This window comes from Schistocerca americana, chromosome 4, assembly GCF_021461395.2.
Source record: "Schistocerca americana isolate TAMUIC-IGC-003095 chromosome 4, iqSchAmer2.1, whole genome shotgun sequence".
Lineage (NCBI taxonomy): Eukaryota > Metazoa > Arthropoda > Insecta > Orthoptera > Acrididae > Schistocerca > Schistocerca americana.
This window is the reverse complement of record NC_060122.1, coordinates 314,309,654-314,335,377: the sequence shown is the minus strand read 5'-3', so window position 1 is coordinate 314,335,377 and position 25,724 is coordinate 314,309,654. Positions and strand designations below refer to the sequence as shown.

General features: G+C 40.9%; 1 protein-coding gene across 1 annotated transcript in view; it reads left to right on the top strand.

Annotated features, from left to right (window-relative positions):
• Nucleotides 1–25,724, top strand: part of LOC124612728 (myosin-IIIb-like) — a 261,346-nt gene that overhangs the window by 196,226 nt on the left and 39,396 nt on the right. The window contains 7 exon segments of the mRNA XM_047141099.1: nucleotides 3,876–4,020; nucleotides 4,100–4,250; nucleotides 4,555–4,832; nucleotides 12,407–12,681; nucleotides 13,819–13,984; nucleotides 21,404–21,617; nucleotides 22,313–22,447. Of these exon segments, the coding sequence (XP_046997055.1) occupies nucleotides 3,876–4,020; nucleotides 4,100–4,250; nucleotides 4,555–4,832; nucleotides 12,407–12,681; nucleotides 13,819–13,984; nucleotides 21,404–21,617; nucleotides 22,313–22,447 (1,364 nt within the window).

Below are 25,724 nucleotides of genomic sequence, written 5' to 3'. Positions count from 1 at the left end.
TGAAGAAGTAATTACAGAAAGGTTCAGAAGTGGGATTAAAATTCAGGGGGAAAAATGTCATTAATAAGATTTGCTGGCAGCATTGCTATCCTCGGTGAAGTGAAGAGCTGTGGGATCTGTTGACTGAAATGAACAGTCTAATGAGTACAAAATATGGATTGAGAGTAAACTGAAGAACAAAAGAATAATGAGACGTATCTGGAATGAAAATAGTGACAAGCTTAATATCAAAACTGAGAATCATGAAGTAAGTGAAGTTGAGGAATTCTGAATCTTGGAAACAAATTAACACATGACAGATCAGATAAAGCAAGGGTAACATCTGCGAATTAGGTGGACTGGTAAGAAAAGGAATGAGAAGGTTCTCCACAGGATCAGCGAAGAAGGGAACTTATGTGAAACACTGACAAAAAGAAGGAACGGGACAATATGACATGTGTTAAGACATCAGGGAATAGCATTCAGAGTGCTGGAGGGAGATGTATAGGGTAAAAACTGTAGTGGAAGGTGGAGATTAGTATACATTGAACAAATAATTGAGGACATAGGCTGCAAGTGCTATTCGGATATGATGAGGTTGGCATAGGAGATGGATTCGTGGTCAGCCGCATGAAGCCAGTCAGAGGACTGAGGAAAGATAGTATATGCCAGTTTATGCATTAATAAGTACAGTGAGCAAAATTTGTTTGACGTCTTTATTCTCTTTGCTAACACACACTTTCAATTGTTTCACATTTTTTATGGTACTTCTTCCTGATGGTATTTATGGGAAATAGTAACCAAATTACACGTTGTGAGAGAAAAGTTGAAGAGTTTGATATGCGGTTCTTGACATAATCATATTGAACAATTATGGTGAGTGGGCCATATCCTTTTCTACTGTGTTATTCTGGCATTTGCCACAGCTGATTTAATCTGGTAGGTAGATGGGCAACTGATCTCACTTCCTTCACAATGCGAGTGTAACCGGCAGGATTTTGTTGTTAGTAGTGTTAGTGTCCGAACTTGCTGTTAGGCATCAGTACTGAGATGGCGATATAGGATTGAAACACAAACATCACTGTGCATTACAGTTGCCGATAGTCAACATGATCTGGACAAGATGAGCACAGGGCTTTCCTCGTAAAGCTGTTTTATCAAAACAGCAGTAATACTGCTACTACTCTTTGTGAGTATCCACTCATTAAAGGAATAGGGAGAGGTCCTCTTTCCGCACAGGTTTTGAAGAACATGATATGGAAGTTAGAATTAATGACAATTTGGGAATTGCTCCTGGGAGCAGCTGAACATTCCATCGTTCACCATCTGAAAAGTGCTGCAAACAGTTGTGAAATGGTATCTCAATTGCAGTTCCAGGCTGTTGTGGGTGCAGATGGTCATAACACTGAACAACATTTGTAACTTGGAATGCATAAACAATATGCAATTAACAAATGTTATCCTTCTCGTATGGGAATTAAAATGTATTTTTTTTTTTTTTTTTTTTTCAATGGTGTATTCATGATTTCTCTTCTGCGTGTCCTTACAAATGTTTCCACAATCACTCATTTTCCATGGAGGCCCTGTCAAGTTAATTATAACCAGCCTGTCTTAAGCACTATAAAATCTAGCATTTGGCATGCTGTTGATACTGCTTCCTACGAAGTAGAAATAGTTGTGTACTACACGAGTCAATCAAGCTTTTAAGCACTGTTTGACACAGCATTTCTTACAATGGCAATAGATTATTGATATCTATCAATTTTCCCAAAATTTCTCAAGAAAGGAATGGTTATTCTGTGGCAGCTTTTGTGCTGGTTTTTTCATCAGCCTTTTTTTAAAGAAAATTGCTTATGTTACCACAAGTGTACTTTAATTTCTCCGTAACTTTGGCCATCAAAAGTGAGGTATTAACGGACTGAAGCAGAATTTTAGGTATCTATGAGATGTCATTTTCTTTTCAAATTGTACAGAGATTTAAATAACAATAAAATAACCCCACACTGCAAGATATTGGTACATCATAGCTATTTTATATTTTGTAGTCAGAAAATCTAAAAGCTGAAATTTTCAGTATACGTCATTGTATAGAAATATCACTACATAGTGATAAAGAATAACTAAAAATTTGATTAACAAGTGAACTGCATGACAGTTGGGTTTAGTGGAAACATACAATACATTGCCAGTGATGTATACTACTTTCCTCACTTTTATTGTGAAACCTTTGTTATGCCAAAACTCGATTAGCAAATAATTCATTTAATGTTAAAATTTCTACTTATTCAGTCCTACCAAGGTTTGTCATTTGTATGTTGACTATCAGTATCTTGCAGTCTATTCAGTAAAATTTTGCATATGAAGCAACCAGACACTGGTTTATAAAATTATTAGAAAACCTTTTGCAACATTGTATAGGTCATTCAATGCAGGAGACTTGCTATATTTAACCACTCTCAAAATATTCATTGATGTATTTTTATCAGTAAAAAAAAAAAGTACCATTGCACAAGGATTGGAACTTAAATAGTGGCAACTATTTATTCACAACCAATACAGAAGATTTAAATGTTTGCACCTGTTACTGTGCTTCAAAGTAGTCACCAGCATTGTGTAGAACCTGTTGCCAGCATTGTGGAAGTAGTAGTAGTACACCGTTAGCAGAGCCTGTTCTGTTGATGGTGTGAATGTAGTGGTCTACTGCCTGTTGAACCTCTGGAACAGTTCTGAAGCGAATGCCACGAAGTGGTTCGCTCATCTTCGGAATCAAATCAAAGTCAGAAGGACTTAGTCTGGGGAATATGGTGGATGGTACAGTACTTCCTAGTCCCATCGGCCGAACAGAGCAACCACAGCTTGCGCTGTATGCGCCTGGCCATTGTCATGCATAATGATGGGTGGACTGCACGGAAAGCATCACCGCTTCTTTTGCAAAGCTGCTCACAGGTAATGCTCCAAAAATGAACAGTAATACTGCGCATTGACAGTCTGCCGTGGAGGAACATAATGCATTAGGATAACACCATCAGAGTTGTACACGAGAATCACCATAACTTTAGATCGCTCCATTTGCACCATCAGCAGAACAGACTCTGATAATAGTATACTATGGCTTCCACATCGCTGGCAATGGGTTCTACACAATGCTGATGATGACCGCTTTGAAGGACAGTAACAGGTGCAAACATGTAACTCTTCTGTATCAGTTGTGAATAAATAGTTGCCACTATTAAAGTTCCAACACTCATAGTTGTGGAATAGTAGGTAGATTTATGAACACCACAGGGGCCTAGGAACTGAATCATCATGGAGCAAAACCTACATATTTGAAAGCTGCAACAAAGAAAAGGCACAGTGAGATGTTGAGCATACAGTGGTTTCTCATTTGAGAGGAAGCACAACAGCAAATGAGTGTTTGTGATATGGATTTCAATTAAAAATCTCATGTATTTCTACTATATGTTGCTCCCTTTTTTATTCCAGGTAAAAATTGTAGCGCAATAATGTACTAAGGGCATCTATTGTTAAGTTGAAGCTATGACCCTTCATGGGATTAGAGGGACAAATGAGTTTCATTTCAGTGTTGTTGTTATGCTGCATTTTAAGTGTCTCTTGCATGTCATGTATAGATAATTGGTAACTTTAAACATGCTCCAGCCATTTATCAATTATATGAATAAAGTATACATATAATGTCTTGCAGTATCATCACTTACCATTTTCTGTTTGTTCAAATGCTAATCTTTCATATTTTTTTGAGAACTTTTAACTTAAAGAATTTTTTGAAATAATTACTATTCGTTGTAAATGCACCTTCTTTACATTTGATGAATAAGGTTTAGTTATATGATATATTATTTAATTACATGTTAGCATGTTTCTCTTTTTTTTTACAGTGGTGAACCCTTAGCAGTTGGTCTGTTGGATATATTTGGTTTTGAAAACTTCCCAAAAAATTCTTTTGAACAACTATGTATAAATATAGCCAATGAGCAGATACAGTATTACTTCAATCAGCATATTTTTACTTGGGAGCAGCAGGTATGCTTCTTTACCATTACCTGTAGTACAGTTATTAGCCCCACAAAAAGAAATTTAATAAGTATATTTTTCCCTCCAGGAATATATGGCAGAAGGGATTCCTGTGGATCTTGTTGAATTTTCAGACAATCGGCCAGTTTTAGACATGTTACTGTCTCGTCCAATGGGCCTGTTGGCTCTGTTAGATGAAGAGAGTAGATTTCCTCGTTCAACAGATAAATCATTAATTGGTAGGTAACCATATTCATCATGTGTTTTCTGAGGAACAGCTTTCATGTTTTGAGTGGAAAACACTCACTTGAAAATCCAAAAGGAGTCTAGATGTGTGTACCATTCAACAATTGTAATAGCCTGAATGAAGTAATAGCTTTCAGTAGCACATTCACTCTTCAAAACTGTGAAACTGTAAAAGGACTGCCTTCCATACCAAATACTACTACTGAGGACAGTTAATTTAAATTATAGGATATTTGGAAGAAATTCATTCTCATTTGTGTTCTGTACAAGCTGTTATATATAAGTTTTCTGTTTCAGATAAATTCCATTCGAATATTAAGAGTAAACATTACATTAGGCCTAAATCAAATGCTCTGTGCTTTGCTGTTCAGCACTATGCTGGAAGAGTCATATACCAGGCTGAAGGATTTCTTGACAAGAACAGAAATTTCTTACCTCCTGAAGTGATTCAGCTTTTAAGACAATCACATAGAGATATGGTTCGTTTCCTGTTTCAATGTCCAATCACAAAGACAGGTAACCTGTACTCAGTCAGCCAAGAATCTCCACGAGAAACTCCAGTACCTGGTTCCAAGGTATGTGTGCACTGTTATGTAAAAAATATCTTAAATTAGATTTTAATGGGAATGAAACAATTATGAAAATTAATGTAGGTCTTGTAAAGAGACTTCAGTTTTAAAAGGAAGTACTGCTTATGAGATTTATTCATAAGCAAGACTTCAATATGTTTGTAAGAAAATGCTCACTACAGAATGCATGTGTGTCGTTAAATAACAATCTTGTCATTTCACAAATAAGTAGTGCATTAGTAAATTAAAGATTGGTGCAAAAAACAAAAAGGTTGTTTTAAACTTTGATGTGTTTATGTGCTCTGTTACCATATGTACAAGCATGAAAATGAAAGTTCATGCAGTCAGCTCAAGAAAACAGTTATAAATATCGTGGACCAAATTTAAACTTACTGATACTTTGTAAAGCTACATTGTTCTCTGTCCACTCCGCTGCCCTCTTCTTGTCCCCATGCCTTACTCTATTCCTTTCACCAAATCTACATCTATGACTACATGATGGCTATCCAATGAACACGTGCTTGACAGAGGGCTCTTAGAACCATACCACTCTTGAATAGCATATGGGGAAAATGAACACCTAAATATTTCTGTGTGAATTCCAATTTCTCATATTTTGTTATGATAGTCATTTCTTGCTATTTAGGTGGGAGTAGACAAAAATACTTCCACATTCAGAGGGAAAAAGTTGGTGATAATTTCATGATATCTCACTACAGTGAAAAACATCCTTGTTTTAGTGATTGCCTCTGAAATATATTTATTACATCCATGACACACACTTCCCTACTTCACAACATAATAGGAAACAAGTTTCCCTTCTATGAACTTTTTTGGTGTCCTCCGATAAGCTCATGTGGCAAAGATCCCATACTGCACAGCAGTACTCCAAAAGAAGAAGAAGAAGAAGAAGATGGACAAGTGTAGCATAGGAAATCTCTTCAGCAGGTTGTTTGCACCTTCTAAGTTCTCTGCTGAAATAAAGTGGAGTCCCCTGTTCACCTTACCCATGACATTTTCTATGTGACTGTCCAAATTTAAAAGTTGTTCGTAATTGGAAGTCTTACGTTTTTAGTTCAATTGACAGCCTTTAGATATGTGTGGAATAAGTTGCCAATTCCCACACCATACAGGTGTCTTAAGTAATCATTTTGCAGGTGGTTTTGATCTTGTGGTGGCTTTACTAGATGGTAAATGGCAACATTATCTGCAAACACTCTGAGAGAAAGCACAGGGCCTGTGCAACATTTGGAGAACACCAGAGATCACTTCTGTTTCACTCATTGACTTCCTATCAATTCCAACGAACTGAGACATTTTTGACATGAAATCACGAATCCAGTCACTCAACTGAAGCAATACCCCATAGCCACAAAATTTGAAGCCACTTCCCGTTAGTCTCTAACACTCTAACTCCTCTCCAAATTTGAGATTATTCCATATTTGTCCATTGCTGATAGTTCTTTTCCTCCCCCCTTCCATGTCAATATTTTTGTACCCTTCCTGGCTGCGCACATCTTCGTTTCTCCCCTTAACTGCTGATCAATTTTCCCTCCCTGACACCCACCCACCATCCTGTTCAGATGGAGATTATAGTGCATGTGTGTGTGCATGTTGGTTAATCAGTTAGGTTGTTAATTACATGTTCTGTAGATCATTTGAACAATTTTTTTTATCAAAATGATGTGGAGCAAATCAAAACAGTAATTCATCAACAAAATGGGAGGACTTCATCAGGTGATTGAGACTGAGTGTTTACTTTGATCCTAACAAACAAAGGACAAATGTTTAAAATATGTTACAGCAAGAACAATCATGATGTGTGGAACATAGTAGTTCATAGAGCAACATATAAAATACAGGTTGTGCATAGCAAGGAACATGTTTACCCGAAAGCAGTAATACAGTGTAAAGAATAGGCCAAGCACTCATTTGTGATTACTTGAATAATGCTGTTTCTTTGGCGGCTCACCAGAGTGCACCAAGGGGCCGACCCAGGTGACTTCTATAAGCAGGCCTGTGAGCTGTATGGATACACACACTCTGAAATTGTGCACATCATGAGTGGAGGTACATCAAAATATAATGCTGATTTTAGACATTTTAAGTGTGCATATGTGCCACCTTGGATTCAGCAGCAGATGCTTGGTTTTATATTTTCTGCTTTTCTTTATTTTAAGGTATTCTTTTTATTCTGGATCTGTCTTTTGAAAATTTCGGTGTTTTCCCTTATCTTTTCACCCATAGGAGAGGGTGAAGTATGTCAGTTTGCAGAAAGCCAATCCTACAAAAAGTTGAGCTTTTCTGAACACGTTGATTTTCATATTCACTCATTTAGTGTTGATTATTATATTCATTTGCAATGCCCATGTACACAGTATTTTAGTTAAAAATACACTTTTGCAAGAACTGAAATACAGAAGGAGACTGTGGCACTACTCTATGAACAGCATACACATTACAAACTATTGATTGTTTATAGCATATTTATGTTCCAAAATTGTAATCTTAAAATTACATCCACTTTGAATTTTTCTTACATGTGAGTAGTAGTATAACTTAAAATTACCTTAAATCACAAGGAGGCAGATTGGTAGGGAGGTTTTAATATAACTTTGCATTCTGTACTATTCCAGAATTCATAAGTGGCAGATGGGTTGAAGTACTTGTTCAAATAGAATTCTCATGGCTTCTGAACTGCATCATACAGCCTTTGTCAGAAAAGTTCCAGGACAGGTTTTTCTTTAATTTCTGAGTTTGCAATACCAAAAAGGAACAAATGTTGCTTTTATATTACCTGTTATGTGAGCATCCTTGAAAGACATTGGCCATGTTTCCGTCCAAACTCACTAGGTGGCAGTACTGTACTTAGCAACACACAGTTTGCGTTCTTGATGCACTACCATGACAAAAGGATGCTGATTGTGAACTTAAGAGTGAACATTACCTTCTGCTTTAACATCAGGAAGACCTCTAGCGAAATATGGACAATGATTAAGCAAGCAGAGGCAGGTGAGGCACTTTCAAGAAGTCATGGTTTTGAGTGGCACGCAAGATTTCATGAAAGCAGAGATTCAGTGGAAGGTGATTCCAAATCTTGTCGCCCACCTGCAGCAAATATTGATGCAAATGTGGAGTGCATAAGGCAGTTATTACAAGAAGACCATCATGTAACTGTGCGTACAATATTGGAGAACATAACTTGAGTTGTGATGTGTGTCGTAAGATTTTACATAAAGATTTAGGGAAATGGAAACTTCATGCAAAACTCATCCCTCGCACATTAACAGATGAACAGAAAGAGGAAAGGCAAAGAATTTTGCTCAACTACTGGATAGATCCACATGTGATCCTGTATTTCTGTCAAACATTATGGCTGGGAGTGAAAGTGGGTGCTACTAGTATGGCCCTCACACAAAGAATCAAAGTGCTGAATGGCAGAGTCCTGGATCACCAGGCTCAAAAAAAGTCAAATGACAATCTTTGAGAACAAAGTCAATGTTGATCGCATTCTTTGATACTAAAGGATTATTTCAATAAGAGCATGTTCCCCCAGATCAGACAGTGAACCAAGCCCTTTACATCAAAGTCTTGAAATGTTTGTGACCAGCACTGATTTGTGGTGTTCTCAGGACTGGTTCTTACTGCGTGACAATGCAAGACCCCATACCGCTTTATCTGCTACCGAGTATCTGGCCAGACATTCTGTTATTGCCATCCCACATCTGCCATACTCACCCGATCTCTCAGCTTGTGATTTTTTTCTTGTTTTCACAAGTGAAAAGGTGACTGAAAGGAAAGCTTGAGCAAGATTTCACAGATATCCAACAGGCTATAACAAATAAGGTGTTACAAGCATCACAGCTGAAAGTTTCCCTGTTTGCTTCCAAGACCTCTAGAAACGTTAGCAAATGTGTATAGGTAGCCAAGGGGACTACTTTGACAGGAGATAGGATCATTATGTGTTAAGTGCAATTTTCTGTTTTAAAAAAGTGTCCTGGAACTTTCATGACAAACGTGGTATTATCAGACTTAATCCATTCAATGGCTGGAGCATGCCAGCATGCTCCTCCAGTTCCTAGGCAGCGATGGAGGGCATATTGGTGTGCTCTAATTACCCTTTCTCAATGACTGAGAACATGTCTGTGCACTCGCCATCCCTGAGGGGGATTTTCACCTGTATTATTGACTTGCATGGTGGGAATTTGTGTTTGCTTCTTCTTCGGTAATACTTAGTCCATCTGAGACATACAAATTGCTGAATAAAAAATTACCATTGAGTTAGTTTTTCAGAAATTGAAATTAGGATTTTGATCAACAAAAAACCAGTTCATGTTTCAAAACATAAAATTTAGTTGAATCATAATCAAATCTAAATAAACATATATCTTACATTTTGGAAAATTCACACATGAAATATTTTTATGATAGTGCTGAAAACAGGTTGTAATATACACTCCTGGAAATTGAAATAAGAACACCGTGAATTCATTGTCCCAGGAAGGGGAAACTTTATTGACACATTCATGGGGTCAGATACATCACATGATCACACTGACAGAACCACAGGCACATAGACACAGGCAACAGAGCATGCACAATGTCGGCACTAGTACAGTGTATATCCACCTTTCGCAGCAATGCAGGCTGCTATTCTCCCATGGAGACGATCGTAGAGATGCTGGATGTAGTCCTGTGGAACGGCTTGCCATGCCATTTCCACCTGGCGCCTCAGTTGGACCAGCGTTCGTGCTGGACGTGCAGACCGCGTGAGACGACGCTTCATCCAGTCCCAAACATGCTCAATGGGGGACAGATCCGGAGATCTTGCTGGCCAGGGTAGTTGACTTACACCTTCTAGAGCACGTTGGGTGGCACGGGATACATGCGGACGTGCATTGTCCTGTTGGAACAGCAAGTTCCCTTGCCGGTCTAGGAATGGTAGAACGATGGGTTCGATGACGGTTTGGATGTACCTTGCACTATTCAGTGTCCCCTCGACGATCACCAGTGGTGTACGGCCAGTGTAGGAGATCGCTCCCCACACCATGATGCCAGGTGTTGGCCCTGTGTGCCTCGGTCGTATGCAGTCCTGATTGTGGCGCTCACCTGCACGGCGCCAAACACGCATACGACCATCATTGGCACCAAGGCAGAAGCGACTCTCATCGCTGAAGACGACACATCTCCATTCGTCCTCCATTCACGCCTGTCGCGACACCACTGGAGGCGGGCTGCACGATGTTGGGGCGTGAGCGGAAGACGGCCTAACGGTGTGCGGGACCGTAGCCCAGCTTCATGGAGACGGTTGCGAATGGTCCTCGCCGATACCCCAGGAGCAACAGTGTCCCTAATTTGCTGGGAAGTGGCGGTGCGGTCCCCTACGGCACTGCGTAGGATCCTACGGTCTTGGCGTGCATACGTGCGTCGCTGCGGTCCGGTCCCAGGTCGACGGGCACGTGCGCCTTCCGCCGACCACTGGCGACAACATCGATGTACTGTGGAGACCTCACGCCCCACGTGTTGAGCAATTCGGCGGTACGTCCACCCGGCCTCCCGCATGCCCACTATACGCCCTCGCTCAAAGTCCGTCAACTGCACATACGGTTCACGTCCACGCTGTCGCGGCATGCTACCAGTGTTAAAGACTGCGATGGAGCTCCGTAGGCCACGGCAAACTGGCTGACACTGACGGCGGCGGTGCACAAATGCTGCGCAGCTAGCGCCATTCGACGGCCAACACCGCGGTTCCTGGTGTGTCCGCTGTGCCGTGCGTGTGATCATTGCTTGTACAGCCCTCTCGCAGTGTCCGGAGCAAGTATGGTGGGTCTGACACACTGGTGTCAATGTGTTCTTTTTTCCATTTCCAGGAGTGTATAATGCTGGCATATATGCCTAATAACCTCATATAATATGTGATTTTACCTTGATCAGATGCCGAAAAAGAATTATATGTAAGGATTCAACATATATCAAATCAAACCAAATACGTAAAAAAATGTGCTTTACTTACCGTGATATTGTAGAATTACTGGTGGTGAACTGAACTGCAGTACATACTGGAAAATGAAGAGGTGTCCATCGTTCTCTAGCATTTCAGAATCGCTGGCAAAACACATGAAATATAGCAGATGACTGGCTTGGAGCAAGGTAAATGTAAAAATGAAGGGCCGCATGCATGCTGGCACACACTGTCATTGTGAAGGGGTGTGGGGATCTGCACGAGTACACACTCCGTTGCTAGCTGTGGATGGGAGGAGCATGCGAGCATACTCCTCGTATTAAGTGGGTTAATTGATACGATGCCAATTGAGTATCAGTATGGAAGGGGACATACAGGAAGTGACTGGGTATTACCTTATGCCATTATTGCTCAATTTTCATCACTCAACAAGACAAGTGAGTTTAGTGATGCAGTGAACTTGAATGCAAAGATGGAAAACCTTCCAATAATATTCCAGGTGCTTATATACTATGAGGGTAAAATAAATTAATTTATCACACCACAGAGGAAGCTGAACAATAACACAGAGGATAATGTAATGTAACAGCATGCCCTCATTCATTAAAAGCATGACTAAGTGGATTGACAAAATATTATGACAAGTAATTATCAAGTAGCTCTATTACAGTGACATCTAGATAAGAGAAAATCTAGGTTGTTTGAACAATGCAATGAGCCAATGACACCTCTTGAGAGGCTAAAAGGAAAATTGTAACTGTAGTTCAGTTTACGTGGCAGATTTGGGACAGGCGCTAAGCACACATATGGTTGAGCACAAGTGATGGAAAGTGCAGACTGGAATATCAACAATTACGAAAAGGATAGATTGCTACTCACCAAGCCAAAGTTTGGCGTTCGCCGAAACCTACACATAGAACAACAAACAAAATCTGTGATTGCTGAGCATGTGAATGAATGTAATGTACACTTGAATTATGACAAAGCCTATGCACCATCAAAATGATCCACAATGGTCAACCAAACAACATCGTTGAAATCATAAAGCATAAGACCATGATAAAGTAAGATGGCTTCCAGTAATAATTGCCAGCCTTGCACCATTCACCAGCTGCAGAAAACCACACTGTAATAGTAGTAGTAACAAATGCTTACTCTTGGTTGGATAACCAAAATGACATTCAGTGCTGTCATCTGATTTGCAAAACATGACCCATGAATTGAAAGAAATAACATCTAATCATCACCTATAAACCACTTCTTCCACATAACATTTTTAATTGATATAAGCCAGTGGTAAAAAAAATGACAATGTAACACATTTCACAACCCAGAAGAATTTTACTGTCATTGACACTGACTATAAAAGTTTACTATGATAAATTGGATGAAAGCTTAATTTCTGAATATTTTTTCTACTTTTATTGCAGATGAACGTTATGAAATACAAGAGTATCATAATTATCCAAAAGATGTACCACTAAAATGATATAAAAACAGCCTGTTTCTCCCCTCAGAACACAATCTCTCATTCCTTCACTTTTTACTGCAGCACTGATATTTGCAAGTTTACAAACACACACAGTTGCATTAAATTCAGCATTGTACTTTCTTGCAGGAAAGATACAGCAGCAGAGGACTAGCTTCCCAGTCAAGAGCTCAGCAGACTGTTGCAACATACTTCAGGTACTCTTTAATGGATTTGCTGCAGAAAATGGTTAGCGGATCACCACAATTCGTCCGCTGCATCAAACCAAATGATGCCAGAGTTCCACAGCTTTTTGATTCCACAAAAGTTATAAAGCAGCTGAGATATACTGGTGTGTTGGAAACTATTCGCATTAGGCAGAACGGATTTTCCCACAGAATCCCATTTGCTGAATTTTTGAGAAGGTTTGTTCCATAATGTGTCAAGGTTATTAAAAGAATGTGTGTTTGTAAGTGTTCAGTTTATTTAAAGTTACAATTAAACATATTTTTTCTGGATGTAAGCAGAGTTAAGAAAAATGCTCATGATAGTATTGCCTTTTTTATTTGCTTTTATTTTTTTGTCTTATCATTCTCCTTTTCATTTAATCTGCATGTGTTTTCTATAACCTTTAACCAGGACTGCTCATTGGTTGATAACAAGGTAGCTCTTGTAGCCAGTGTGAGAATAGTTTCAGGTAAACAGTGAAAGTGAAAAATTCAGTTTGCTTTTGACACAACTGATTTTTTTCCATCTTGAGTTTACTCATAGAGGTTAACTGTAATCGCTGTGACAAAGAGAGCATAATTGATAGTTCTGCTGCAGATTGTTGACCATTGTTTTCATAGATATATTGCACAACATGAGGTTGTGGCTAGGTTAGTATTTCAGTTTAAATTCAGGTCTAAGAAATGCATTGTCTGCCGCAGTTCAGTCAGTGGTCATTTAAAATCAGCTACCAGCAGTGAAAGAGCATCTTGCATTGTCATCATACCCCATGGTGGCCACTTCCAACATTGCTCCATGTTACATATTTTTAAGCAACAGCACTTGTGAAGTGATCCACCATGTTTGTGTGGTACCTTCAGCCAAGCAGTAGCCAGTAGTTGATGTGACAACACTGTAGTAGCAACTAACAGACATCAACTAACAAGTAATTTTAATTAATTATAGTAACAGAGGATCAACTAGTTAACATTGTTAAATATTCACTATTTTTATCTTCTGTTGCAGCTTCCTTCACTCTTAAATTTATTGGTGATTTTTAAGACAATGTTCATTCATTACTAGTCGCTGATCCTTCAGCACCCTCATGTTGAAATTCCATAAATGTTAAATATGTTAGTATTAATATTTAAAAATATAATGAGAGGAAAGTTGCTTCTCACCATGTAGTGGAGACGCTGGGCTGCAGATAAGCACAACAGTCTTTTTGTTGTGCCTATTTGCAACTCAGCATGTCTGCTATATGGTGAGTAGCAGCTTCCCTTTCATAATATTGTTAATATTAAGATTTGGTTTACCAGAGCTGTTTGGTCATAATTCCGTGTTCTTTCTTTCAGATATTGTTTCCTTGCATTTGGATTTGATGAACGTGTTGTTGCATCTCGAGAAAATTGTCGCCTCCTGTTGGTTCGTTTGAAAATGGATGGATGGGCTCTTGGAAAAACAAAAGTTTTCCTGAAGTACTATCATGTGGAATACCTTTCAAAGCTTTATGAGGACCAGGTAAGAATTCACGACTTGTTTCTTTTGACCTAATTTTGTTGTACCTTGCCAAGACTGGTTAACAAAAACACAAACACACACACACACACACACACACACACACACACACACACACACACACACACACACAAACAAGACACTGTTAAAATCTTTTTGCCCCCTGAATCCAGACTCATCACAGTTAATGCCACCTCCCTATAAACTGACAACCCTCATACCCAAGGCCTTGCTGCTATTGAACACTACCTATTTCAATGTCCTTCGAATTCCAAAACCACTACCTCATTCTTCATACACCTTACCAACTGTATCCTGATATAAAATTACTTCTACTTTGAGGGGACGTGTACAAATAAATTTGTGGAACAGCTGTGGGCACCCACATGGCACCATCCTATCCAGCCTTTCTATGGACCATCTAGAGAAAACATTTCTAACCTCTCAAAACCCCAGACCCCTTGTCTGGTTCAGCATCATTGATAATATCTTCATGACATGGACTCAGGGCCAAGACACCCTATTCTCTTTCATCTGCAACCTCAACACCTTTTGTCCCATCTGCTTCACCTAGTCCTCCTCTACTCAGTATGTCACCTTCATGGACACTGACCACCACCTCTTTGATGGATCCATTCACATCTCTCCTCATTAACCACTAACCACCAGCAGTACCTGCATTTTGACAACTGTCACCTTTTCCACACCAGAGACGAGACTGCCCTTGTCCAGTGTGCTGATGGTCTCATGAGGGCCTTCACAAACCTCTAGTCCACAAGCAGATTTCCCCTGCCATATCCTCACGCAACCTTTTCCTCCCACCACCTCCAAGAATCAGCTACAAAGGAGTTTTGCCCTCACCCCCCAGTATCCCCATAGACTGAAGCAACTAAAACATATCATTCACCAGGGCTTCGATTATCTGTCTGGACATGAGAAGCATCCTACCAAAGATCTCCACTGCCCCTGAAGTGATATTCTGTGGTATTCTGTCACCCATCCACCATACACAGGATCCTGGTGTACATCTTGGAGAAGCCTTTTTAAGAATCTTGGAATTCTTTCTCACTTCCCAATAAATTTACTCCTTAATCATTTTTTTTTTCTAACAATAAAATTCAGTTTCAGCTCAACTGAATACAAGTACAATATATTACACAGAAACAGTTTTGAAGTAGACTTTGCTAGAGTTTAGGGTTCATAGTGGAGCTGTGCACTCAGGGACAAAGGTATTAAATAAGTTCCTGTCAGACCTAAAACAAAAAATTGGATATTTCAATTTATAATTAAAAATATAACTCATTAACCACTCCTCCTACAAATTACTTGAGCATTTAGATTCAATGGTTGAAAAGTTCTGTTAGTCACAAGGCAAGTAGTAGTGTTCGTTATAAAGCTGCATGAAAAGTAGTCATTTTGTATACACAGAACTTTGTGTGTACAGATGTAGGTTACTATTTTCTTTGAAAATACCAATGCAATTAATTAAATACTAAACAATAATTTGGAGTACGAGGCATGTGAGAAAAGTAATGAGACTGGCAATACTGAGAGTGATCTGGCAGTGCTGTATTGTTCCTCTTGTGTAGATCAGTGTGCTCATTCCCTCCAGATGCTCAATCTGGCTTTCAGCTCTGTATGACCATGATGTGATTTTTTTTTTTTTTTTTCATTTAAGTTGTGTTTTTGTTGTGTGTTACAAAAATGGAACAGCAGAATCTGGAGCTCTTTTGTGTTAAACTTGGGAAATACATGTGAGTAACCTTCAGAAAGTTGAACCAGATCTATGGGGAATATTCTGCATCAAGAGCACAAGTTTTTCACTGGCACAAATCATTTTTGGAAGACTGAGAACTTATTGAAGATGAACCTTGCTCAGGGAGACCTTCAGCTCCAAGACCTATGAAAACCTCACACAGGTGCATGCTCTTGTGGGATTATTCTTCCAGGGCAAACTATCAACCAAGTGTTTCACCAAGATGTCTTTGAAAGTCTCAGGGAAAGGGTGAACTGAGTGAGACAGGACCTTGCAGACAAGTGGATGATGCATCATGACAACACCCCATGTCACACAGCTACTTCCATCACAGAATTTTTGACCTCAAAGGGCATTCCTATTGTTTCACAGCTCCCCTGATACAAGTCCTTGAGACTTTTTTCTTTTCCTGAAATTGAAGAATGTGTTAAAAGGACGTCCTATTGGGACTCTGGAGAACATTCAAAAGAATGTGACATGTTAAAGGCCTTACAGTTGAAGCCATTCAGCACTGTTACCAAGACTGAGAATGACTGCGCTAGGGTTTAACTGCTGTTAATGTGTCAGGATTGGCCAGGAGGGGAAAGCAGTAGGCACCCGTTGAAGTGAAAAATCAAACATATTTTAACTGCACGAATGTTTAATGCTGCAAAAAGAAAAGGCAGGCCTAGAGAAGCTGCCAAAACTGAATGGGCTGCTGCCCAAGAGAGTAGGAGAGGAAAGCGTCTGGTCAGGTCGGAAGCTGCCAGCAGAAGAGACCGGATGGCATGTCCACTCCCAGTGGCTGGCCGCGGTCCCACCCCCACCTGACCACCTCCAAACCTCCCGATCGGTCGGCCAAATCGTAGACATGCAGTTTGGTAGTGTTACCTTGTCAGCAACATGAGAGTTTAGCTGCTGATGGTTCAACAATTGAGTTTCAAAGTGGTTCTGTCCGGTTTTGCAACGTGACTGATTTGCTGCAACTAGCCGCCAGGCAGAAGGCACTGACTAACATCAAGTGAAAAACAAAAATCAAATTTTTATACTAATAAAGCCATTCAGTAACTGCCCCCACTGTACACTGCTGAAGGGAACTACTTTGAAGTGGATAATATTGCTGTTGGAAAAATAAAAAATATGTTAGATAAAAAGCCAGTCCTATTCCTTTTTTCACATACCTTGTATGCAGCAGCTTTTTAATATAACAGAAAAGCAGCAGCTATCTTCCTAATTTATAAAGTTAAATTTAACTGGGATAGTGCAGATAGCGTTAACCAAGATTAAGTTTCTCTGATGCACTTGTCTTTTTTTAATGCATATCTTGGCTTGCTACATGTCAATGAAAGTAGTCCTCCTTGATGGGGGGGTCTACAGAACAAGGTGAAATGAGTTTCCAGTAATTGATTTTAGAATACTGTGGATTTCAGGGTATTTCCAAAAAAGATGTTACGTATAAAATTATAGTATGACTTCTTTTAGAACACATTCAGACTGTGAGAGATGTTGTAAGTATATTGGCCACATACGAGGAGAACTGTATTACTTTTTGTCACTTACTTTGACTGACAGGATAGTGTCAGCTGAAAAATCTAAATTGTCTATGAATTTATAGAAAATGTCCAAACTTATTTTTTTCACTGGTCAGTATTCTATTTTCATTGTTTGTTCCACTCTAATAGGTAGCATGCTGATAATATGAGACTAATTATGTTCCTCTCAGGGACACAAATATTCACTGCATATACATGTAGTGTTCTGTGTCCAACTGTCAGCTCCCAAGAAGTGTTGTTAATTCGAGTAGATACAAACTGCTGGTCATTAAAATTACAACATCAGGAAGGACAGAAGATAGCTTAATGTGTGTATACAGTACAGTAGGAAGATTAAAGTTCTAGGCAATTTTTAAGTATACAGGTGGCAGAAATTAGTAAATAGAGCACTTCTGGCAGCAGTCATGGCTCTAACTTGGCTGGGTATCCAATTGAACTGAGCTTGAATGACAGATACAGGTACATCATTCCCTAGTGCTTAAGCTAAATGCCAGATTTCATCAGTCATCGTGACTGGTGGCATTCCAATTTCTCTGCTACCTGCTGCAACAGTTGAACACACACTGTGTTGCAGTAGGTGAGGACAGCACTGGCAACATTTGGTCTTGCATTATCTTGTTGAAAGATGCAACATTTGTTCTCCTTGTAGCTTCCACCACATGGATATGTCCATTCTGATACTGCACCCAAGACTAGCACTCATTCAAAAAGTCAGTGTGGTGTCACTCCCATCTCAATGCTGTTGTTGGTTGTACAACTATTGGTGAACATCTCTCTGCTGCCATACCGAGGGAAGCCACAAGAATAGCCATGTGCTGAATTACCTTAGTGCTCCAAATGTCGTCACACTGTTAGTGTGCATACCTATCTTGCTGCAAACAAGCCTATTATGTTTTGCATCTATGCGATACTGCACAGATGGATGAACAGTATGGATGTCCTCATTAATGCTAGTTATGGGACACTATTGGTCTCCTGCATGGTGTCGAGTATGGTCCTTGTGTACCTACCTATTCTGTATTCACATGACAATCGTGGGGTTCTTACCAGTGTGAGAGCAGCAACATTGCAGAATAATAAACTGCAGTCCCAGTAGGCCACAGTACTGCTGCTCTCGAATTCCAACACAGGGTAGTAGGCACTTCTCCCTCATACACAAGCACAAACTGATCGTCTCTCAAACAATTAACATTCAAGTGCAGTTTCTGAATGAGAAACCTGCTGCATAATCTTTCCTTGTATAGAGAAATAAATTGCATGACTGGTACCTACTTTCTGTGGTTTGCCGAAATTCTAATCATTATAATATCGAAGTATATGAAGTGTGATTAGGAAGTTGTAAGGATGGGCTTGTAATTGTGCAATGTTGGTACTTACATGCTACTGTGATGCACCTTCTTCAAAATACACTCCTGGAAATTGAAATAAGAACACCGTGAATTCATTGTCCCAGGAAGGGGAAACTTTATTGACACATTCATGGGGTCAGATACATCACATGATCACACTGACAGAACCACAGGCACATAGACACAGGCAACAGAGCATGCACAATGTCGGCACTAGTACAGTGTATATCCACCTTTCGCAGCAATGCAGGCTGCTATTCTCCCATGGAGACGATCGTAGAGATGCTGGATGTAGTCCTGTGGAACGGCTTGCCATGCCATTTCCACCTGGCGCCTCAGTTGGACCAGCGTTCGTGCTGGACGCGCAGACCACGTGAGACGACGCTTCATCCAGTCCCAAACATGCTCAATGGGGGACAGATCCGGAGATCTTGCTGGCCAGGGTAGTTGACTTACACCTTCTAGAGCACGTTGGGTGGCACGGGATACATGCGGACGTGCATTGTCCTGTTGGAACAGCAAGTTCCCTTGCCGGTCTAGGAATGGTAGAACGATGGGTTCGATGACGGTTTGGATGTACCGTGCACTATTCAGTGTCCCCTCGACGATCACCAGTGGTGTACGGCCAGTGTAGGAGATCGCTCCCCACACCATGATGCCGGGTGTTGGCCCTGTGTGCCTCGGTCGTATGCAGTCCTGATTGTGGCGCTCACCTGCACGGCGCCAAACACGCATACGACCATCATTGGCACCAAGGCAGAAGCGACTCTCATCGCTGAAGACGACACGTCTCCATTCGTCCCTCCATTCACGCCTGTCGCGACACCACTGGAGGCGGGCTGCACGATGTTGGGGCGTGAGCGGAAGACGGCCTAACGGTGTGCGGGACCGTAGCCCAGCTTCATGGAGACGGTTGCGAATGGTCCTCGCCGATACCCCAGGAGCAACAGTGTCCCTAATTTGCTGGGAAGTGGCGGTGCGGTCCCCTACGGCACTGCGTAGGATCCTACGGTCTTGGCGTGCATACGTGCGTCGCTGCGGTCCGGTCCCAGGTCGACGGGCACGTGCACCTTCCGCCGACCACTGGCGACAACATCGATGTACTGTGGAGACCTCACGCCCCACGTGTTGAGCAATTCGGCGGTACGTCCACCCGGCCTCCTGCATGCCCACTATACGCCCTCGCTCAAAGTCCGTCAACTGCACATACGGTTCACGTCCACGCTGTCGCGGCATGCTTCCAGTGTTAAAGACTGCGATGGAGCTCTGTAGGCCACGGCAAACTGGCTGACACTGACGGCGGCGGTGCACAAATGCTGCGCAGCTAGCGCCATTCGACGGCCAACACCGCGGTTCCTGGTGTGTCCGCTGTGCCATGCGTGTGATCATTGCTTGTACAGCCCTCTCGCAGTGTCCGGAGCAAGTATGGTGGGTCTGACACACCGGTGTCAATGTGTTCTTTTTTCCATTTCCAGGAGTGTAGTCCCCTTCTGGCTGAATACACCAGCTCCAACGGTGTTCCCCCTTTTGGAAATGGAAATTTTTGCCTGAAGTGTATTAAGGACGCTCTCCGTATTTGCCTGAATGTCTTCAGTTGAGTCAAATCGCTTCCCTTTCAGTGAAAATTTCAATTTAGGAAACAGGTAGAAGTCCGCAGGGGCCAAATCAGGGGAATATGGCAGTTGTGAAAGCACTGGAATTTTGAATTTGGTCAAAAATTCAACAATGGGGAAGGCACGATGAGCCGGAGCATTGTCATGGTGTAGCACCCAGCTCCTGTAATTACCCTATTTAACAAATTGGGTCATTTTTAGTCCGATTAATCGGTTCTTGGCACACTTCAAGTCAGTATGGTCTCTGGTCACTTGACAACACTTTTGGAATGAATTTTATGGACACTCTACGCATGTTCAGATCTTCACACAAAATTGACTTAACTGCATAGAAACTTAAGTTCATCAGCCATCTCCTTAATTGTAAGCCTATGATCAGAGTGCACTAAGTCACCAACTTTCACAACATTTTCATTCATTTTTGAGGTGAAGGACAGCCAGACTGGCTCATCTTCAAATGATACACAGCCATTTTTAAATCTGTTGAACCAGACAAAAACATTTGACTGGATCTTACAGATATCTCCAAAAGCTGTTTTTAATAGTTCGTAAGTCTCATAAGCTGATTTCCTGGTTTTAAAACAAAATTTCACACAAACTCATTACTCCCGTGTTTATGTCCACTTTCAAGCAGACAGAATCTGGCAACAAGCCCTAACAGACCCACACTCAACCAACTGCCACAATGAACTGAATAAAGGAAATGAAGTTTCCTGACAGAGGGCATTCAAGAACAAGGCAATGACTCACTCCCCACCCTCTGTGTACCTGCCCTCCCTCCCAACCAGTAAGCAGTAGCAGATCCAGTCTTAAAACTTTCCAATCACACCTCATATAATGTACTTCATGCTGGTTTGAGGTTTATTACGTGCTATCAACGTGGTCAGAGCTGTGACTTTTGAGATGTTAGCTACTTATCAAATGCCATATACATATATCATGTGGCAGTAATTATGTGGGTAAGTATCCACTTGATCTTATGCTGTGAAATGTGCCATTATAAAGGTCCATTCCCCACCTCTATAAAGAAGCAGTGCAACATTATTTGCACCGTATCAGTCTGCTCTCATCCTTTGTTTTTAATATCGTGCTTGTATATGCAACATTTGTGCAGTCCTGTAACCACAATATTTTCAAAATGTCTCTGACTTTTAAACTTTTCTTTAATACAGGTACGCAAAATTGTACTTGTTCAAGCTTGTGTTCGGAGGTGGCTTGCAAAGGTAAAGTACCAACGAGAGAAATGGCAGTTGGCAGTGAGTGTAGTCACTCTTCAGCGGTTTGTAAGAGGCTGGATTACAAGGCGCAGATTTATAGAGCAACAGAAGCAAGCTGAACTAAGGAGGCAACAAGATGCTGCTGCAGCGGCTGCTCGAGTAAAGAAGGGTAAGCTTTACACTCTCAGAAATCTTGTTCCTGTTGTTATAGGATATTATAGTATCACAATGTGGCGATCGGGAGGTTTCCCAATGTGACGAATAGGAACACATGTCACATCTGATAACTTTAATCATCATAATTGTATCAACAGCTTTAGTTGCCTTATAGAAATAGAAGCACAGACTATTTCAGTATAATTAAAGATTATGCATATCAAGATGATATGTTCAGTTGGTTGTCAGTGAGATATGGTGGAAAGAGGCAGTTGGAACTTAGATTTCACCAATAATGAGGGTTATTGCCCCCTTCTCTATTTGGTGTCATTGTTTAAACACTCCGCTGCCTGCAATAAGGTTTGGTCAGGCATGTGAAAACAAGTCACAATGCATACCATTCAAATACTTGTTGACCATTTTACACTTGTGGAAGAAACTAATGTAATATAAAAATAATTTTCAGATTTCTCCAACGTTATAAAATATTTCATTCAGTTCATACACATGTTGTGGAGCTTTTACTCCACATTAGTCAGTGTCAGTGTCTGCTACCCATAAACTTGCTAAGCATTGCAAGGAAATGTGATGATCACAATGCACTCTGTCTTGTTTCACACTTGCGGATGTTGTAGATATAAGCATAACTGTAAACAGTTGTTGACAGTTAATGAATGTCACACATTTGTAAGTAAAAACTATTTTTAGGCTCACCAACTGGAGGGTGGTTCAAGGCTAAACTACTTCGCCGTATGTCATCACAGCAAATGATAGGTGATAAAGGAAATGAAAGTCCCAAAAAGGAACTGGATGAAGAATCGGCTGCTGTAGTAATTCAGAGTCGTAAGTAGTGCATCGTACACCTCAACATTTAAGTTTGTTTTCTGTTGGAGACACAATCATTACATTTTACACTCCTTAGTGCCTTTTTCTCCACGGTGCTGATTTTCGTAGCTGAAAACTTTTAGGATGCACTTGACTTAGAGGCTTCACCACTGCCTTCTATATGGAGGGTTGTTGATCATTTTGAAGGTTACATAAGGGGACACTTTTAAAATACTCATCTTTAAAATGATAGTGGCCCCTTAAATTTTGTTTTGGAAAATAACAAAAGATATGTGCAATATTGGTTCTAAATTGAAAAAAAAATTCACAAAACTAATACTGCAGTGAAATGTCGACTGTTTTTATGAATTTTGTTTTAAATAATTTCTGAAAAGAATCATAAAGATGACATTGTATCTATATTTTTTTAATGTTGCCAGCCTTCACTAATACTAAAAGACAGAAACGAAGATTAGGGTTTAATGTCCCAATAACAGTCATATCATCTGAGAGGATTACAACCTTGGAGATGGGAAGGACGATAAAAGAAATTAGCAATGTCCTTATAAAGGAAACCATCTAATTTTTTGCCTTTACGTGATTTAGGGTAATTACTTTTTGTAAACCCTCATCGCCAGTTTTGTAAAGGCCTCATCGCTACTGCTGTGGAGGCAGAGTTGCCACTGTTGTTATGGTAGGTCAAATCTGTGAATTTGTGAAATGGATTCTGGTGCAGTACACCGTTAGGACATTTTCTCCCTGCCACTATCACACAGCTATGCCCCAGGGTCAGGTAACAGGATAGAAGAATGAAGCTTCTACAACACTCCAACAAATTAATAACAAAGTCACAAAAATGAGGTAAAAGGTTTACTTATCTTTGTGACTAGTTGAATACTGAAGTCTGCAGCACTGCTTGTAATATAAACAAAAAAAGGCCCTCAATAGCTAAATGTAACTATCACAGGTAAACTTCACACTACATAGTGAATGCAATTACGACAACTGTCTGTTCACTTCTGAAAGTGTACTAAATGACATTCCCAGTCTGTCACTCTAGGACGATTATCTATAATTGAGTGGGCAAAAGCTGCTCTTCTCTCTTCCAAATAGGCTTCTGTCTGTTGTCATCCAGTCATTGATGAATTGTACGTGGCTGGCATTTGGTTGATGCAAAGTCAATATCTTCATCCTCAGTGTCGCCTATGGTGCTGGTAAAACTCACACAAGTGGCAAAATTATGACACTGGCACTAGCTCGCATCTTTGCGCCTGTGGTGTTTTAGGCCTGACTGTGTTTTGTTCGAATGACACAGCACTCCTCCATCCCTAACTGCTGCATCGTCATCACATATGGCCAAGCACCATACCAATGGTGAGGGGGAGGTGTGGGTGTTGGAGCCAGTGTTGGAGTGGCAACCACTGCTGTAGCTGATGCTGAGTCTTGAGACTGCGAAGGAACATTGGCTAAAAAATGATGCAGAGGGTGTATCCCAGCACTCATCAGCAGGGCACCTTCTTGATGGTGTGAATCTGCAATGGCATCTCCTTGACTGGAGGCCCCATGGTAGGCCTCGGCATGGGGTTGGCCCAGTGGAAGGGGCATGGCAGGTGCTGCCAAATGTCCACTAGTGGATAGATGTGGCATTGGATTGATGTCCAGAAGTCCGAAAACGGGTTGCGTCGACCAGGAAGGCCAGGAATCTGTGAACATACGAGAAGCGACAGAACTTTGCAAGTGACAAGGGCAAATTTGATTTAGGTGCCACTTCTGCAATCCATCAGGACCTCGAATCTGAAACATATGCGAACCAATTGAATTGGTAATGATGCCATGCTGCCATGACTTCTTTCTGCCATAGATTCTGTAAAATACAGGTTGGCTGATCGGGTACATTGGCTAACTGGAGTCTTTAGGTGCCAACCGCAAGGGGCTATTGAGCAAATGCAAGAGTGTATGGTGGCATCGCCCACGTAGCCATTAGGCAGGTGAAGGATCGTTTCAGGACTGGGAGTGATAAGTGGACAAGAAGTGAAGCAAGACTTGTTTGCTTGGATGATGCAAGAAAAGTTTGCCCATTTGCTGTTTGAATGTGCAAACAAACCATTCAGCCTCACCATTCGATTGTGGGTGAAATGGTGCTGAGGTGAGATGGCATATGCCATTTAGAAATCTTCAGTTTCGGCAGAGACAAATTGAGCTCTGTTGTCCATGACAAAAAATTCTGTCTGACCTTCGATGCAGAATATGGACTGAACTGCTTGAAAATTGGCGCAAGAGGTTGTCGATGACATGGGAATAACAAAGGGGAATTTGCCATATGTGTCATCAGCTACTCGTATTAACCAGCATGTGTTCCAATAAGGGCCGGAGTCTACGTGCACATGCTGCCATATGCTTCTGCCTTGTGCCACTCAAAAAAATGTTGTGGAGGGGCAGCCTGATGTTCCGCACATGCTTGACACCATTCAAATATTCTTCCTATTTGCGTGTCCATGCCAATCATGTGCAATGTCTGTGAGCTAATTGTTTTGTGCGGACAACACCCCAATGACCTTGGTGCAATAAGCTGAGTACATGTCTATGAAGCACTTTCAGTATCATCAAACATGTATGTCCTGACTGTGTTTGAAGCAAAAGACACAATGAACAACAGAAAGATCGTGTCGATGTGCAAAATATTGATGAACAATGGGGTAACTGTGCTTGATAGAAGATGGCCATGTGGTACAAATGTCTTCAAACAAAATTTGCAAATCGGGATCGGAAGAAGTGGCTTGACAATGTCAGTGTCTTGTGTATCAATTTGGAAAATGCTGCTTTGGAAGTGTCGAAGTCATCATCAGGTCCCCTAGGTACATGTGAGAGAGCGTCTGCATTCACATGCTTAGAAGTAGGCCGATAGATGATCTCATACTGGTAGTGGGAGAGCAGAAGAGCCCAATGTCGCAGTTTTCGAGCAGCATGAATAGGAATCTGTTTGGCCTGCAAAGACTTGTGGTCTGTGACCAAATAGAATTTTTGACCATATGAATACTGGTGAAATTTATTCACTCCAAAAATGATTGTGAAAGCTTCCTTTTCTATTTGGAAATAGTTCTGCTGAACTTTGTTCAGAAGCTTGGAAGTGAAGGCCTGTAAGACGAACCAATCTTGTGCATCAAAATAGCAGCAATTCCACAGCACAACGTTCTGTGCCCAAAGTGACAGGTTTGTTTGGATCAAAATGAACCAAGCATCGATCACTGACCAATACAGCTTTCAGTTCCTGAAAGGCCATGTCATGATCTTGGAA